Here is an 18,769-nt window from a genome sequence, read left to right on the forward strand (position 1 = left end):
TGAAATCACGAACCTTATTACATTTTTTCATTTTCGGATTGAATGACTACCCTTCGGAATAAGGAGACTTCTTTTATTTTCGGATTAGCAAACCTTCATAGCAACGACGTGCATCCGTCATTACATGGCACTCGATGTATCACAACGAAATCCGACGAACAAGAGCAGCAAGGAAACTGAACAACAATATCCTACGCTATTGCATACACTGTATTAACAACACATAATAAATAGGCATTATTCTAATAGCATACCGGTGGCAGCGATGAATATGATGTTAATAATTACGATGATAGTGATAGTGAAAGAATCCTGCCCCAGTGTTTGGCATACGATATAGGAAACTGTTAAATGGGACAGTAATCTCTTCACAACTTGTGCAAATTTATGCGTCCATTCAACAACATGATAATTGTGTGATTAATTAAAGCCACTTTTCGGCATTTACAAGTGATAAAAAATATAGATATGCATCAAATGTTATTAGGAACAATCATCCCCCAGCATACGCACTGATTCCCACTGATCAGTTACTAGCCTTCCCCTTTAAACAGTTTGTTCCTTTAAATCACTGCTCCCCATGGTAAAAATGCTTGAAAATTGAACTCAGGATGATTTTCAGAATTTCACATTTGGACAACTATGTAATGGTTATAACGAGGGTCAGAATTTCTCAACTGGGATGAGAAAAAAAAATGTCAACATTCATGACAAATCACAATAAACAAAGATGAAGACATACATGTCCAGCTTCACCGTAAGAATGCCTGAGCGGGGACTCAAGGGGAAAAAGAAGAAGAAAAAAGCACGGATGAATTCAACACAGTCGAGACAAGTTATTGTAAAGTGAGAGGTATTGAAATGGAATTACGTTGCTACATGTTTTTTAATATGTGATGCCCCATGTCATCATTCTTGTTTACAGTATTATTTGTTTCGGTTTATCAGAGTATTGGTTTCTCTGCTAAAGACCAGTAAATTCCATAAATCTATACATAGAGCTTCCGATTTATCGAACAAGTTCTTCAAACTTTTAAAGTCTATTTTATAAATGCCTCAGAACTTTAAAAGAGGAAAAATTAGTAATAACAACAATGTCTCATAAAGTATTACCAAATAATCTTGCGAACATTTGCGCAAAATTTCTATCGCCCGCTCTAGCACCAGAAGGTAAAATATAACTGAAAATAAGGTCCTATAAGTTAAACCCATTGTCCTAGCTTGCAGAAATAACCTTCAACGATCCAATCACCAGCAGGTTCACAGCCCGCATCGTTCCACATAAAATCAAATTCTAGACCAAAATTCACGCAGTCCTGCGCATCATTATAGTTGTTTGGTTGGTCTGCGCTCCAGAAGGTGTAATTAAAATCCGAACCGTCACTCCAGACGAAGGAACCCTCATTCGCTTTATCATTCAGTCCAATCCAGGCCAGGTATTTACTGGAGAACTGTTGATTTGAAGGTTAAAGAACAGTAAGGAATGAATGAATGAATGAAAGAAAGAAAGACAATAATATTATTAAAATCGCAAATTGCAAATTGCTTTTGTGAAAATTTATCATTTTGACTCTGCATATGCAGCACATTCTTAATCGGTTTTTTTTCTTTCCTTGGGAAATCTATTGATTCCTCACCTTTCATCGTCAACAAATCAATTATTTCATAGAGCACAACGGGAATAATTATTGTTGTCACTCTATCTGTTGAATCTCATTGATTATACATACCCGTTTGTTTCGTATGGAGTCGAAGAGAGTGATGAGGAAATCCATCTCCTCCTGGAGTGAATGGACACAAGGTGACCTAGCTGACCGGTGGTGGCGCCCTCGTCCCAGCATGGTTTCGTAAATGACTGGCACTGTCTTTCGGCCTCATCCCACGTCACACTTGCTACTGAAAAGTACCTGCATCAATAACGGGTTTTTTTTTTTTTTTCATCATTTTGATATCATCATGTAGTAATTAAAAACAAAAGTTTGTACATGAGTATTTGCTGTATAGAAAAATTACTGCATCACATTTCTAATGATTTGTAATAAACTGTGAGTCAAGCAAAAGGTTGGGACTGTCTCTATGTATTGTATTCAAATTCATAGGTGTTCTTTCTTCTTCTTCTGAGGACCTATGAGTAAAAAAACAAAACAAAACAAAATTAACAAAATCAATTTCACATCCCGTATTGTGAATACCCAATGAATTTCGATAACCTTCCAAAGCGTAATTTGTTTCATTAGTTTGTCAAGCCCCTGACAACCTTTCTTGTTTTAGGGATACACATTAACTAGAATAGGTATGCGTGGAATTCTAGTATGCTACGAAAATGATTTATTGAATAAAGTCTGGAGAGGTTAATGTTTAAAATCAGTTAAGGTGCAATATACGATGCATGATATGGTGTTGACGTCGTTACTCCGAGACCCATTGTGTGGTGAGAGGTTGATAAAGATGATGTGATACACTTTTCCACATCATCTCAATTTAAGTTGTTAACCCACCAAATCCTGAGATAATTGTCACCTTTCTAAATAAAGTTATGAACACACAATGTTCTGCCTCTCCAACATTGGAAATGTTTCCCTGGTAAGCTCCAGCAAATATGCACAAACTCAGTAAAATGCAAAGTTTGAGGGTTTGGACGGTTTAACGTCAGCGATATACCCCCCACCCACCCAGCCTCTCGTCTCGAGCTGGTGATCCACAGGTACTTCCTGCATCTACAGCTAGCCATGTAACTTGCAGGTTGTTGTGATTAGGAAGCTTGTTGTGGTGAAATGTACACTCTACTGGATAAACAGTATACACTAGTTCTACTTGGAACTAATCACAACCAAAAACCAATAAATACCCATCTTCAACTGTCCACTCATTTATCTTCACTACATCTCTCAATTGTCCCTTTTGTCATTTCATTGTAATCGTAACAATGATTTTTTTTTTTCTTTTTAGTACAGGATTACACATTCTTTTCCATTCTCCACTTAACTGTCATGTTATTCTTCTTTTCAGTTCCTAGAAGGTCCATACCACGAAGTGTTATCCCGAAACTCTCTTTATAGGACTCTATTGCACATAAAGGATATAATATGAAGACCTCTCAACCATGTTGACTTATGGTAGGAAAGAATATTTGAATTTTGACCATTCCCAGCTCTTGTTTCAACAGGAGTTTCTATTTTTCTTGATAATTTTACTACACACTCCTCTGGAAACTGCTCTTTCTTTCCTACTTTTGAACCAAATCATCCATATTTTTCAGTCAGAAAGAATGGGAGGTCTGCATCTGACCCACCTAAATGTCTTGTCTTTCTATGCCTTTGACGTGTTTTTTTTTCATTTGTGATTCTAAACAAATTTCAATTTTCAATTTCAAGGGTTATTTCACATTTCGACAAAACATAATACATTTCATTTCCTTTGATAACATAGAATAGGGTAAACAGAACATTGTACGTGAAAAGACTATAGTTGAGGAACTTTATAGTAATCATATTGCGATAAAAAAAAGAAGTGGTCGAAATAAATTATAACTTTGTAAAGTGGATAAACATGTCGGAAAAAAGGAACCAGTAACTTGGACTCGCAGCCTGGTGGTAGTGTCGCTGCCCTGAAAGCATGATAGCTGACAGGTTCGAGTCCCCCAGTTCCAATTTCCGAAATGTTGTTAATTTACAGATCAGCAGTTGTGATCTTAACAAGTTTAATTGGTAGAGGGAGACAAACTGAAGAAACTCACATCTGAGCCTGAATAATATCTTTCAACGTGTCATTGTTGTCAAAGATTATGTCAAAAGTTGTGACATTATTCACAAAATTGCTGGAAAAGAGAGGCCTCTGAGATAAAGAGGGACCCACAACCATAGCACTTAGGGCCTACAAAAGGACAAAGAATATGTATCTTAGATATAACCCCGGAATCACTGTTACCTGTAGCACATGCCTTGAAAAGCAGTCCAGAGCGGAGGGCAGCCGCACGCCCCTGCACTGGAGCCAGGGAGGTTCGTCAAAATCAAACCGACATGGGGTGGGTTTTGGTGTTACATTTGGAAAGAAGACATTGTTATTTGTAAGCAATGGAAATTTCTCTGATGTGGCATTATTTTGTTTGTTTTTTTTTACACATTATTTAAGCGACACTACCTCATGCATTTTAAAACTAGTACGAGTAGGATGCAAGTATGTGAAATCAGTACAATTGACTATAATTCTTTTGTCTTCTGGATGAGAATGCATGTGATTGAGAAAAGCTGCTAGATGTGAAAAGTTTGAATGCTTTTTGACATTAGACCACATTGTATGTCTTGTAGGTTGCTAAATTATTATTTCTTTTTATCCTTCCCATTTCTCTTAACTGCATTTCAACCTACCAGCATGAGCAGATGGATCCCGAGTTCATCGAAATAGACGATCCTAGTGTGTTCTTTTTAGCAGATGTTAAAGATAAGGTGAGTCCAAAGAATTAAAAATACACAGAATTGGAGCGTGTTTGAATCATGTGAACCACTGTCACCAGTCTCTGATGTTGGTGCTGTCCAGCAGAACATAATGATTTTAGTTCGTTGTTCTCTAATTTGTAACTCTTGAAGTATGTAGTAAAAATGAATGTGTGCCTCACTGTTGTTTGCTGAATCTTAGAAAAACATCCCAACTGATGTTATTGTGTATCACATTAAAGACCAAAACATTTCAAGATTCTATAAAGAGAACCATGCAATCAGACGTTTGACATTTTTCTCCCCATGTAGCTTACAATGCTTCCTTTGATGTTATTTATCAGTAAAAGTATAGATCTAAAATAGATTTGTATGCATGACATGATGATGTTGATAGCAGTGATTAGATACCTCTTGTTCGTAGCCACAATCTTAAAGGTCAGTTAGCCTGAATGCAGGGGTAACGTCTCTGTAACTGACATCTCAAGACCTGCATTGGTGTTGCACCTCTCCTTACCAGAGCATAGAAACTGATGAGTAGTTAGAAAAGAGAGTCCCGTAAATGTCGTGTCCTATCATACCTCCATTTGTTTTTGTTGTGCAGTCGTCACCAGGAAAATGCCTGAAGTCTCACAGAGAGGCGGTGGAGAGCGCCACTGGCGTGACGCCGAGTGCCGATGCTACCGTGGTGGCCCTCAAGCCACGCCAGAATGTCACCGTGCACATTGGCTTCAGACCAACGGACACGAGAGAGAGATATTCCCTCATCCTCATCAGGTTAGAAGCGCCCCCTTTTGAAGTAATTTCAGATGCTGTCTTTTCCCCATAGAAACAAACCTAATGACTCCTAACTAAAGTTGACGCTCTATTGATTATCACTTGGCTAATGAGAAACAGGTTTGTCATTTAGGGACAGCATTAGGAGCTACAATATCTCTCAGGCAACAGCAAAACCACTTTCATTTTATATCGCTGAAATTGTAATAATCACTATCACTCATGAAATTCGTAGCAGTTATATTTTATAGCTTTGTCTATACATTTTGATTTTTGTAAATACAAAATGGGAATAAGATATTCTGCATTGTCAATACACCCATTTTTGTCACATTTTTATGTTTTAAAGGAAACAACAAAAAGGAACTGATAGAAATTCTGTGTGTGCTTCTTTCTTACGAGACTTCCCCCCCCCCCCCATCTCTGTTCCTCATACTTGTGAGTTTTAAAGAATTTACTGGGAGTACATCAGTAGCTTGCAGTATATCAGTGATGAAAGAAGAAAAAAAAACAAACCAACTGTTACGGTTTCCATAGGAACAACCTGACGGTCTTGGATGCAGTGGCAGTGCAAGGCCAGGGCGGGGCAGGGGAGCTACGCCTGAACAGCAAGCGCCCAGGGGTGAACAGCAACCTCCTCTTTGAGCTCAAGAGTAGCCATCTTGTTGATTGCAATAGTAAGTTCCTCATTTCACTGCAAATATTGTGATGCTGCTGTGTGAAAAACATTAATGTGGTTTAATGAGGATGGATGTGATGATATTCGTTCATACCATGGCACTGATGATTTGTCCTTCTTGATAAAACTTGATATATAAAAGAAATGAATTTTATAAACATGAATTCTCTCTCACACAGGAAAAATGAAAACTGAAGTTTGCATTAAACTCACTAAAAGCCTCATAATCACCAAATTCATGGTCATAAAACCGATTAAAAAATGATCAGTATACTGATTAAACTGGTACTTTGCGTTGTTCTGTGATTGACATGTCTGCCAAAGTGCTTTCTTTGCTGATTAATACAGATGTGTGGAAACTAACTGCTAGTGAATGGAGCTAATCCACTTGATCCCCATTGTGCCACTGTGACCTTCACATGGGAGTGAGGCACATTGTTAGGCCCGAGTGTGCTGGCGAAGTTATAAGCAAGTAAAGTATGGAGGAATTGTCAGAGTATTGAGGCAGGAGCACAACGTGATACAGCTGAGTGGCTGGGCACATCACAGATTGATAAAGACCGTATGATGAGACCATCAACAGTAGTCTGTTAACATTATGTGGAAAATGTAGAACAAACTGCATGGGACTTGCTACCCTCTCATGGAAAATAATTGGTGGCATCAAAATGTTACAAAGCTCAAATCTTCTTGATTAGTTCAGTTTGGTAGTAGATTGTCTGCATTGATATGTAGGACTTTTATTGAGCCTTTGTTTTAAACAGTCTTGAACTCAAACGGGATAAGCGTGATAGTAGATTGTTTGCATTACTCTAGAGAGATACATTTAGTGAGTTAATGTTCAATTTGATGAGAGCCCTCTCCAATCTTTTTTAATGGGAAAAAAAAAATTCTAGTGAAACTCATTTGTGTTGTTGCTTGTCTTCAATCAAAATCAGAAACATCTCCCAAGGCGAGGAGCCCTCCCAACTTCACCGTGAAGCGTACCTTTAACATGAAGAACACCGGCCAGCTACCGCTGTCCATTGACACCTTCCTGATTAACGGGAGACTGTGCGAGGGCTTCGGCTTCAGGGTGCTGCAGTGTCGTGCCATGGAGATCCTGCCCAATGAGACCAGGAGGCTGGATATAGCGTGAGTCTTAATATTCAAATCAGGCAGCTCTCATAATAGATTAAGTCTTCTGGACCGGCATTTTCTTTCATAATATCGACATTTTGTTATAGCCCGATGCTCTTTGTGTTTAAAGACGTATTAGTTTTGGGACCTGAATTGTCACTTTGTTGTAAGCAAAATTTTGTCTTGACTGTGTTGGTTATAATGGGAGTGCACTGTGAGAATAAGGAAGACTGTGTAGGGAAGACTGTGTACTATCTTGGTAAATTTGGAACAATTTTGTTTGATTTTTTTTTTCAATTTTTCCACTTCATCGCTTCAACACCCCTCCCCCTCCCCCAATCTGTGAGTGCAGTTGCGGGTTAAAATGATGAACACCCTCTGTCCCGATTCTGAGATAGGCTTTGTGGCCTATCACTGTGCATCACTTATTTTAACTCCCTGTTAGACATTCCTGAGCCAACCAGGACTCGGGCAAGTGGTATCCAAGTAATATCTAAGTGGTATCCTAGTCTGTGCTAATCAATGTAGTGGCAGAAGTTGTACCAATAGACCCAAGGGGATCATGGTAATATGATGTCCAGTGCTTTTCTAACAAGCCCTTTAGGAAAATAAAATGAAACAAATGCTCTCCTTGTATCTATCATGGCAGGTTTACACCCGACTTCACCCTGAACCGTGTGACCCGCGAGCTGGAGGTGGTGGCGTTCACCGGCGAGACGCTCTCCTTCACGCTGATAGCCACCCTGCCGCCAAACATGCTGGCCCCTTGCACGGCCGCCCTCCCCCGCCCCCACTGGGAGATCCCCCTCCACCTGCTCTCGGTCTGCCTCATGACGCTGCTCTTCCTCGTCATCGTTGCCGTCTCCTACCTGGAGATGGTGCGCTACCTGGAGCCCAGCGGCGCCTCCCGGGCCAAGCTGTCGGAGGAGGACCGGGCGGAGCTCGAAACCATCAAGCCGTTCGACCTGAGGAACATCGCGGGGTTGAAGATGTCGCAGCCGTCGTCGACGACAGCATCCACAGGGGGTGGAGGTGACAGAGGGGGTGATGGGGGAGGAGGAACAGCATCGTCAAACAAAAAGTCAAGGTAAGCCATGCTGCTCACTATGTTAGCTGGTCTAGGTCACAATGGTGATAGCTGGTCTAGTTCACTATGGTGATAGCTGATCTTAGATCCTATGGCACACTTCTGTGGGTTTCCAACAGTCATTTGAACACCTAATTTGTCTTAACTTCTTGGAGTTTAAATGAATTTGTGATTTAATTCTTAAGTCATGAATATTCAGTTGTATATTATGCATTTTTATTTTGTCTCGAGATGTCTAGTGAAAATTGATGTGTGTTTTCCTTCCTTCTATTCTGTCTTGACTTCAAAAATATGAAAATGTAATTGATTGCTGAGAAATGTGAACCTTAAAGTGAATGTGATTCCATTTTGTCCTTTATTTCTTTCCAGAGCAACAAGCCTTCTGTCTGCTATTGGTTTGTCGGGTATCGGTGAAAAACTGAACATATTTTCAAGCAGCCGGTCGGGGTCCAAGTCCCGATCAGCAGCCAGTTCAGTAGCCAATAATGCCCGACAACTTGAGCGGCAAGGGTCCATGGACAGAGAGAAAATCAACAATATTAGCAGTACTACCGCCTCGCTGCCCCAAAAATTAGGCAGCAGGTCGACTGCCGGTCAAGCAACATACTCGTCGCACGACCGGAAAGGGGCGCGCAGCAAGCGAACCCTCCCGCCCGACTTTGAGAATAACTTGGAGTCGGTGTCACACAGCAAACATAGTGAATATAGCAATGGTAGAGTAGTGAGCAGCGAATTGGTGGATGAGAGTCATGCCAGCATGCCAACAGACTACGACACTTCTTACCGAAAGCTCAACACCCGCGGCAGAGCCAAGTCAAGAGAGTACACAGCGGGGAGAGATGACACCGAGAGACACAAAGTCCATAGGTCAGAGGTCAAGGACCTTGACAGGGACGAAATATCATCAACGACAACCGAAGAATCCAACGCAGAGTCAGAGTATTCAGAGAAGAGCAACAGACAAGTAAGCCCAACTTTCCCCCTATTTTAACTTCTGCTCTAACCAATCATCCTTACAAATGTTAAAAGTCTAATGTCTGCGTGCTTGAAAGCACATTTGATATCTCATGTTAACGGAGCGCGTCTACTGCCATTTTAAACGATAGATAGATTCGGAAAGGCAGCAGACTCATTTACATGTGTATGTGTCAGCTCAAACAAGAACAGAACTGAATTGGAAGGAACGACTGATTTGTAGTGAAATTCTGTGAAAAGTAGAAACTGAGACTATCGTAAGTGTGATGCTGAAAACATTTTTTTCAGCATAAGTTACTGTGGTAAGTTATTGCTGAAAAACAGTTCTCAAATTTGTGTGAGATCAAGTCATTTAAAAGTAACAAGAGTCAGTTGAGAAAAAAAGTCATGATGTCTTCGACAAAGACAACTTAATAGTTTTAACTGATGTGATAATATGGAGGTGAGCCTCATCAAATGCTGGTTACCTGCGTTGTCTTGCAGTATGTTGACGACGACGCCAGCCTGAGTGAGTCGGGCGTGTCCACGGCCCCGGTAGAGGACCAGGAGACCGAGACACAGCGCCTCCCATCCCAGCGGTTCCACAACGTGAAGAGCAAGAGCAAGGTGCGCAAGAGCTCCTCCAAGACCGGTTCCAAGTCACCCTTCAACGGCGACGTCTGCAGACCAAGGTTAGGACAAGCAGATTGTTAAGATATTTAGTGACAGATGGCAGTCATGGGAAAGACAAACATTCATTGATTCCATGTAACTTATATAGCCACCCATTTTTTGAAGTGAGTGAACGTAGATAGCTGTCTCTTTCGTAAAAGGACTGAGATTTTCAAATCTTGTGTGAATGTTCCGTTTCGGCTTCATATCTGGAAACTTAAGGATAACATTAATTGGATGTAGTTTTTCCATGCATTGTTATGCAGCACACTGTACTTTGTGATGTACATACTGTTGCTTCCACTTAAGGCCACTTCTTCTGGAATGAGAGTTGTGGTAATGTCACTACTTGAAAAGCAACCAATGAAAATATTCTTGTTTTCTTTTGACGTTGCAGCACTTACGAGCTACCATACAGTACACCCTTGGAGAGAGGTCGTCGCCATGACAACAACGAGAAAGAGCCAACCTCGCCACATTCTATCGCAGCCAAGATTGTTAAGGCCACCAAGAAGCACATGAAAACGCCAAAGGGTAAGCCTGGTTTCTCTAGCCCTCAACAGCAGTATTTCTACCCACTGTATACACCATTATACTTTTCGGGATTTTTTTGTTATTGCAAATTTTATACATGCGAAAATATCAACTTTGATCGTGACATAAATGCAATGTGCATGTACACATTTCTCCATCTATTGCTGTTGGAGAATGGAGTGACTGCCTGACAAAATGGAGGCAACCTGGTTCAGTGAGCTCTGCAATCGAATTCCTTGTGGATACCTCCTTGCAAATCAGTGTTTTTTATCTCCGTGTAACACATTATGTATTACTGTAAACGTGCATACTTAGCATATTTTGTGCCTCTTGAAACTATTTTCAAAAACAAAAGCACACCTTTTTTTTTTTTTGCTTGTTATATGTAATGCTACTTAATATTTTGAGTCCCCAAAATTAAAAGTAAGCAAAATTCATCTTGGCTGAGCGCAAAAAAAAAAAAAAATACTCCTGCAAATGTTTTTTTTTCTTTCTTTTATACAGTAATCACTTTATTTGCCATGTCATTTTGGTGATACACTAAGTGGCAGGAGCAGAAAAGAGTTACCATTGCTTTGCTCATTGATCATTGCAGTTGTTAAGCAGCCAGACAGCGATGCTACCAGCACTACGAGCAGCGAACCTGACAAGGACTCGCCCCTCCCACTGTGGGACCAGGCCAAGCCCATCCCATCTGGCCCCGCCCACCAACGCCCCACGGCCCAGACCCAGCAACCCTCGGCAGCTGCCGGTCAGGCCGCCTCCCTGCGCTCTGGCCCTGTCGGCAGCGCCAGCACGCGGCCCATCAGCTACAGCAGTGCGGTGTCGGGCTCGGTCATTGGGGAAGGGGAATCTTCGCCTGCCGTGACAACCAACGTCCCAGTGACTCCACCGGCTACTCTCGCCACAGTCAACAACGCTGTCAAGCCCAAATTGGCAAAACAGCTGTCGGCGCCTGAGAAGTCTGCGTTCAGTACTGTTGGCGAGAGTGTGTCTCACCCTGGTAAGACTTTCTGATGCAACTCCCAACTATTTTGCTTTCAGTTTCAATGTTTGTTTGCAGTTTACTCGTATATGAACATTTCTGCGAGATCAACACTGAAAGCTGCAGATATCCAAGGCATGTTGTAATGTCAATGACCCACAATTAGTATTTTGTTATTCGTCAGTCCTCCTGTGATTGTTACTAGAATTGATCATTGTCTGGTTATTCATGTTTTCTTTTGTTTGTTTTCCATAGATATCTGAAGCATGTGATTTAATGCCTACAAAAAGAAAAAACTGTTGAATCAATGTGTATGTACTTTCATCATGTGGAGCCCATTTATGCTGTCAAGATTGCGTTTCTAACTCTTAGTTCACTCTCTGCTCATATATTTTGCTGCATTTATCAGGGACCATTGGCACCAAACAGAGCCAGACCAAGAGTGGCAAGCTGCGCTCCGCCGTGCTGCCCAACCGGCCCTCTCTCTGGGGGCCGACGGGAGTGGAGGCTAGCGGCAGCAGCTCAGACACCAACAGTGGATCATCTGCCGGACCTGCCAGGTAAGAGCAAACTTATCTCTTTTACATGTGTGCTTGCCAGTAGGTAGGGACAGGATTGGGGGAGGAAGGGTGTGTGTTTTCATCGCAAAATGTAGTGGAGATGACTTCATTCAAACTGCAGGTATTACAGTGAAAGTGTTCAATGTGCCAAAAATGTTGTTGAGAGACATGCTGACTGTCTAGCTATGGATGGATGTTGTTACCCGTTAGCAGATTGGTCGCTAGATTGATGCCTTCTCTACGATGCGATTACATGAGTATTAGGTCAAAGATTGCTTTTGCCCAGAAATACTGGAAATATGTAAGGTGCAGGAGTGTGTAGCACAGATGAAGGTTGCAGTGTTTGTACCAAGAAAATTATGTTTTTGTGGAGAATCAGAAGGGTGTGACTGCTGTGTACAGTCTTCAGGATGTACCTTCTTTCATTCGACTAGTGACAATGCTCGATATACAAAATGTATATATTCTCAATAATGGGATATGAGTAAATTACTATCTCTTTCATTGTATACTTCAGTTGTTGATTTTGCAGCCATAGCCTGCTTGTACACATAGAAACAAGGAAAATGTTTTTCTAGACCTATCATAAACTTTCTCCTTCTGGTTCTCCCCTGAATTCAGTCCCAGTTTCTTTGGATCTGGCATCAGCAAGCTGGACCAAGGTTCGGGACTGCCCAAGGCCAAGAAACGAACCATGCCGAATGCGTCACATTTCCCATTTGGTGGAGGTAAGTATGGGGAATAAGTACACCCATTGTAAAGTGATTTGTGAATGGAATGTGTGATGCGTAGAAGACATCGTTTTCATGGCTGACACTGAATGATGAGAATAGATGGTAATCAGACGGTTTGGTATTGTGTTTATGTTTATGTATTTTGGACTACCACAGTTACTTGAGATTTATGTTAGATGAACTACACAAATCTCTTTGTTGTGTGGTCGGAGTTAGAGCCCAGATCTTTACAGTGAAGTAATCTTAGTAGAATCCTCCAATGAAATGCTGATGAGCCTGGTGTAAAAGGAAGCCTTTATTAACCAATTCACATGTTTGGTTTGGACTCAATATTGTGTAATGTCAAACATGAATGAGGAGCACACACTTTGAAATGTTCCCATATTCCACGGGATGATAGGACCAGTTAGAAAGAGTCGGGCTTGTGGAACACAGAGTTACCATGTCTCCCTGATTCTGCAGGAGTCTCCCTGATTCTGCAGGAGTCTCCCTGAAAATGTCAAAATCTGTTCATGTCTGAATAAGAGGATGTTAAAATCTCCTTGATTTGGGAATTATTTTCACCCACTGAAGTGCATGTAACACACATTGCTGTGTGGAATCTCCCTGATTTGGATGTGGGAATGTTGGCAGACCTGGGAACAATGAAGATAGTCGGCCTGTTAGAAGACCCAATAGCCAGTATTTTTTTTACGTTCTTTTGCCATGCAGGAGACCCCATGACATCCTCCCTTTGGATGCCCCACCCCACCACCTCCGTGTCTGCACCCCCTGGACTGCCCCCACCCCCATCCAGCCAAGGTAAATGCTATTTGCAAGGGCTCGTGCCATTTTACTCTCTCAAATGGGAACCCCCTTGCACATGTCTTTCTGTAAATCATCCGTTGTGTTCTTGTTTTTTGTGCATCTTCTTTATATTATGCTCTAGTAATATTTTCTCTTGGTTTAGGGTGCACTTTGTACAATTTTGCTTATTTTCAGATTGTTATGATAATCAAACTGGTAAAATACTCTGTCATTTGAACAGCAATTTTCTAGTAAAATTTTGTGATTGACAGCTATGTAAGGTTGGTGATTTCGTACAAACTGATGTCAAATATTCTCAACAGTAAACACACATCTCTGAGAGAAATGCAAATTCTCATCCATGAAACTGCCTCATTTTTTGGTCTTATTTTTTGGTATTATTGTTTTTGTAAAGTGGATATCCATGTATTGTAAAGTTTACCAGAAAGAGAGAGACTTACAAAGTAAGGTAAATGACACAATTCTATGATTTACTGTAAATGGAATTGTTTTTGCTTTGTTCAGAATGATATTAAAGGACAAGTTCACCTTCATAGACATGTGGGTTGAGTGAATGCAGCAATATTAGTGGAACACATCAATGAGAGTTTGAGGAAAATCGGACAATCCGTTCAAAAGTTATGAATTTTTGAAGTTTCTGCTCAGTCATGGCTGGATGAGAAGACTACTATAGCTTGTGATGTCATATGAGTACAACTATATAAAGAAAGTATAAAGAAAATTCAAGATATTCTCACTTTTCTCACATAATAAAAGAGCACTCGACTTCTCTCTTTCAGAAGTCAGGGGGAATAATATTACCCCTAACATAAGTCAGTAACAAGTCGAGGAAATGTGCACTTCATTCAAAAAGTCAAGTTTTGTGAAATTCTCTTTTTATTTTTCTTATATCGTTGTACGCATGTGACATCATACACTGTAGTAGTCTTCTCCCCAAGCAGTGATTGCACAGATATTCTAAAAATTAATAACTTTTGAACGGATTGTCGGATTTTCCCCAAACTTTCACTGATGTGTTCTACTAACATTGTTGCCTTTACTCAATCCACATGTATATGAAGGTGAACTTGTCCTTTAATGTGTGCATGACTAATTTGTCAGACGAAGCTACTGTGATTTTTTGATTTTCTTTTTTTTTGAGGGGGGGGGGGATGTTGAGGGTGTAAAAAAAAAAAGTGATACATGATATAGTTGAAATGCTCTATATTGATATCCCTGAGGTACTGCATCATGTAAATGGGACTGCCTGAAGGTGATGGTATATTCAATGAAGTATCTAAAACTGTTTATGTATGTGCTGATTCCAGCGCCAGGTAGTGACTGACTGGGTTTTGGGGTAATGATATCTACATGAAAGTATCTAGAAAATTTGACCTTTTTGTGTTGATTCCAGCACCAGGTAGTGACTAGCTTGGATTTGGGGTAATGGTATCTACATGAAAATATCTAAAATCATTGACTTATTTGTTGGTATTTCCAGCACCAGGCACTGACTGGCTTGGCTTTGGGGTGAGCCGTGCCCCGATAGCGAGCAGCATGTGGGAGACCAATCCCACCAGTCCACCAGCATCCAGTGCGACCGCCTGGTCCACCAACACCGGCTCTCCTCATCACACTCACTCGGTAGGCAGGCAGTGTCCGAAAACCTTTTGTGTTGATGGTGATGGGTGACATAGTAGTGATGACTCCGTGGAGGATGGTGGTGGTAATAATGGTTGGGGAAAATTGGTAGACGTAACGCTGTTGCCTTGGTAGGTTTTTCGACAGTGCCGCTCGTTAGTAATTGACCGGATGGTGATGATGATAGCTTTGGAAGCAGCTGTGATGGAGGTTTGATGGTTAAAATAGGTATGATAGTGATTGATGATGATAGTGCCAATGATGATGATGGGAGGGTGATGATTTTTTTTCAAAGTGCTGGCATTTTAATGAGGGTAGTGAGGTTGGTTTTGGTGATGATGATGATGATAGTCATGATGGTGGTGATTGTAGTGAAGCTTTCCATTGTTTCTGGCAAATGCCAAGAGTAAATGTCAAAAAGTAGAATGCAATGCAACAAGATTGAGACTGATATCATAGCTGTGACAAAGTTATTATGAAAGACAAAAATGGCTTGATGAGCCATCATAAAAATAATGATGGTGATGGAGATGATAATTGATATGACTTTTCAAAAAAAGAAAAAATCAACATTACTCCCATCCTTGTACCTATTGAACAAGTAGTGTATTTATTGCCAGAATTAATGGAACTCTCTCATTCCAGTGCCTGCTATGCTAACTTCCACATCTGACATTTTCCACGGTATGTGTGCATTTAGTTTTATGATAAAAGGGAGTAAGTCAGTCATCTTTTTTTTCTTTTTTTTTTACTATATGCACAGGACTTCAACCTGTGGTCGAGTTCCTTGCCCCAGAGAGACAACTCCTGGCATGGATCCGGCCCCACCACCCTGTTTGACAACTCCATCTGGAGCAGCCCGTCCGACACCAGCGGCGGCTCCCTGCTGGAAACGAGCGGAGTTCTTTCCGGCTCAGACCAAGAGGTGAAAAAAGGCCTTATACAGTTGAACCTCTCTTATCCGGCCTCCCGTTATCCGGATCTCTCTATTATACGGACGCCATCTCGCCGTGATTTTTTTAAAAATGATTACGGGAGGAAAGGGGGATTCCCAACTCTTTGAGAACTCCTACACAAACTCACATGAATTGCATATACTTGATTCATTTCTGAATAGTTATTTAGGTAAATAATCCCAAAAATTTATGAAAGAAAATGATTTCATTCTTGCAAACACGAACCTCTATTTTGGGGTCTGTTACTGAGTGTAACAATGAAAAGGTTGCAGTATACACATTACTACATGTGGTACTACAATGGGCTACTGTACATGTGTATGTATATTATGTACATGTATAGAGCATCGAGTCTCCCGTATCCGGCCAAATCCCTTATCCGGATGAGCCCCGGTCCCGACTTGTCCGGATGCGAGAGGTTCAACTGTACTCAGAGATGCCATCTGGGCCCTGTTTCATAAAGCTGTTCGTAAGGTTACGCACGACTTTACGAACGACTTAAATATGGCAAGCTACGTGGGTTTCCTAATCATCGCTGATTTCGATATAGCTAAAGTTGAAATTTGCATATGATAACGATTATTCTTACAGTAATGTAAATGTGTAAAATGTGTAAAATGTTAACAGACATTTTCAGTTGAAAGTGTACTTTTGTCCCATGGTAGATGAACTATTGACGTACAGTCACACTTTGTTAAAATGTAAAAGAAAGAAAAATAGGCCCACCTATTTGGCACTTCAAATTCCAGTCGTTCGTAAAGTCATCCATAACTTTACAAACAGCTTTATGAAACAGGGCCCTGTTACTTTTTTTGCAGGATTTTGTACTTCACGTCTTTCTTTGTTGTTGTTGTTTGTTGGGTTTTTTTTTTGCCAAAAATACCGTCTGTTTCATGGGAAATATTGTTTTCCCAAATCAAATAATATTTTGACACATGTCTATTACAGAAAGGATGAAAATACTGCTTTTCCACCACAAATGTACTTTTTTCAGCCTTTAGAATACTGCACTGCTGTTAACAAGGTTGGCAACCATGTGAACGGTCTTTTTACAACGTTCAAACCTCACCTTGTGTACAGTGATAATGAAAAGACATCAAACAAATATATACACAGATATTCATAAATAGGCACATGTTAACTTACTTGTGATTTCCAAATTTTTTAGTGCCAGTGAAAATTGTTTGTAACCTCAACATCATTGTATTTCCTTTTATTATTTTGTCCTCTCATCCAGGCAACTCCACGAGCTTTTGACCCCTTTCAGAGCGGCATCTGGGGGCCCCCTCGTCACGGGGCGGCACCCAATCCCTGGACCGACATTAATGGATCAGACAAGTAGATAAAGAGCATAAAGACTGTTGATGTGTAGACAAAGCATTCTCTCCCATTTTTTTGGCCGCCTTCTCTTACATGTTTCCTCATATGAAGAGCTCATTTGCAAAAAGGGTTAGATCCATTTTTGATGAAAATTGAGCTATTAGCATTATTGCACAGAATTCCATTTGAGTTAATTACAGTGAAAATTTCAAATCCAGACAAACATTTGAATAGAAATTATAGCAAAATTAGATTTTGATTTTCCGTACACTTGTGTACAAATTCTCACAAACAACCCAGTTTTTCTCTAAAGTACTAAAAGTGGATCTAGCCCCTTTTGCAAATAAACTCCTCATGTATTTCCTTTACTCTTTCTCTGTCCGTCCTATCTCTCGTTTCTCGGTCTGTATGTCCACCGCATTCTCCCCTCTCTTTCCATTCACTGGTCGTTGTTACTGTATGAGCTGTTATTTTTCGTGAATGAGGAGGTCACAGATATTTTTGTGAGATGTTGTTTTCGCAAATTGACACCAAGGCTATTGTAAATGCACTATTACCCTAGCGCATGGCGACATTTTCGCGTGTTGTTAAAATTTGCGTTCGTCTCTGATTTGCAAAATTCACGAAAAATAAGACCTCACGAAAATAACAGCTTATATAGTATAAGGCTGTGGTGTGTGTGTCTCTGTAGACCTACGTCATTTTCCTCCTTTGTCTTTGTATATGTAATATCACGGGCGTTTTTCTTGCGTCTTTTCTCTCTTCATGCAGCACTCTAGGGCTCTGCAAATTTGCATGCTCACTTTGCAAGGGACAACCAAATTATATGGTTTCATGTCTTGTTGGGCAACAAAATGATCATTCTGTTACAATATTCTGGTAAAAACTTCACTGAAAGAACTAGACCCAAGTGATTCGACAAAGAACGAAGGATTATGAATTATCAATGGTACAATGGAGTTGTTGACTGAGAAATCATGTGCGCACAAGCGACTTTTTGAAAGAATTTAAGTTTAATTTTTTTTTTGTTTTTAGTCAAGTTACATTCTGATTTTGGTAACCAAATGCTAGACCTACTTTTGATAGTTTTTTTGGGAAAAAATGCTACACCTGTCCTCGTTCTTTTGTGTCTTGTTCGTGTTTAAGAGAGCATTTCTTTCTATCGTACCATACCCTTGTCTGCAGCCTGTTTGTCTTATCCATCATTCACACCACTCCTTCTCCTGTTTGCCTTTTGCTCCTCATGATCTGAACTTGGTATACTACTCTTAAAAACAAAACCTTCAGAATATATTCCTTCTCTTTCATGTTCATCGTTGTTCTGTCTATACCCCACAAACACAAGACACCATCTTTAATTCAAATCTGTCCCTCTCCTCTCCTCTATCCCCCTTCCTTCTCCTCCCCTCCCTCTCTTCTCCCTTCTTCTATCCTTCTAGTCACTCTCCCTCTCCCCTCCCATTCCCCTCCCCTTCCCCTCCCTCTCCCCTCCCCCTCCATCTACTTTTTCCTCTCTTCCCTCCCTCTCCGCT

General features: G+C 40.7%; 1 protein-coding gene across 1 annotated transcript; it reads left to right on the forward strand.

The window, feature by feature from the left end:
* The first annotated feature begins 3,892 nt into the window (after nucleotides 1-3,892).
* LOC139709832 (uncharacterized) lies at nucleotides 3,893-17,259 on the forward strand. Its single transcript, XM_071621793.1, has 16 exons — nucleotides 3,893-4,024; nucleotides 4,371-4,445; nucleotides 5,038-5,210; nucleotides 5,748-5,887; nucleotides 6,828-7,023; nucleotides 7,658-8,095; nucleotides 8,465-9,059; nucleotides 9,554-9,741; nucleotides 10,119-10,255; nucleotides 10,851-11,258; nucleotides 11,650-11,800; nucleotides 12,422-12,528; nucleotides 13,246-13,335; nucleotides 14,822-14,964; nucleotides 15,725-15,886; nucleotides 17,155-17,259. Exons 1-16 carry the CDS (start codon nucleotides 3,893-3,895, stop codon nucleotides 17,257-17,259), a joined length of 3,240 nt encoding a protein of 1,079 aa, XP_071477894.1.
* The last annotated feature ends 1,510 nt before the right edge of the window (nucleotides 17,260-18,769 follow it).

The sequence above is a fragment of the Diadema antillarum genome, unplaced genomic scaffold (genome assembly GCF_040938485.1).
Source record: "Diadema antillarum isolate AM-2024a unplaced genomic scaffold, OU_Dant_1.0 seq00001474_RagTag, whole genome shotgun sequence".
Classification (NCBI taxonomy): Eukaryota; Metazoa; Echinodermata; class Echinoidea; order Diadematoida; family Diadematidae; genus Diadema; species Diadema antillarum.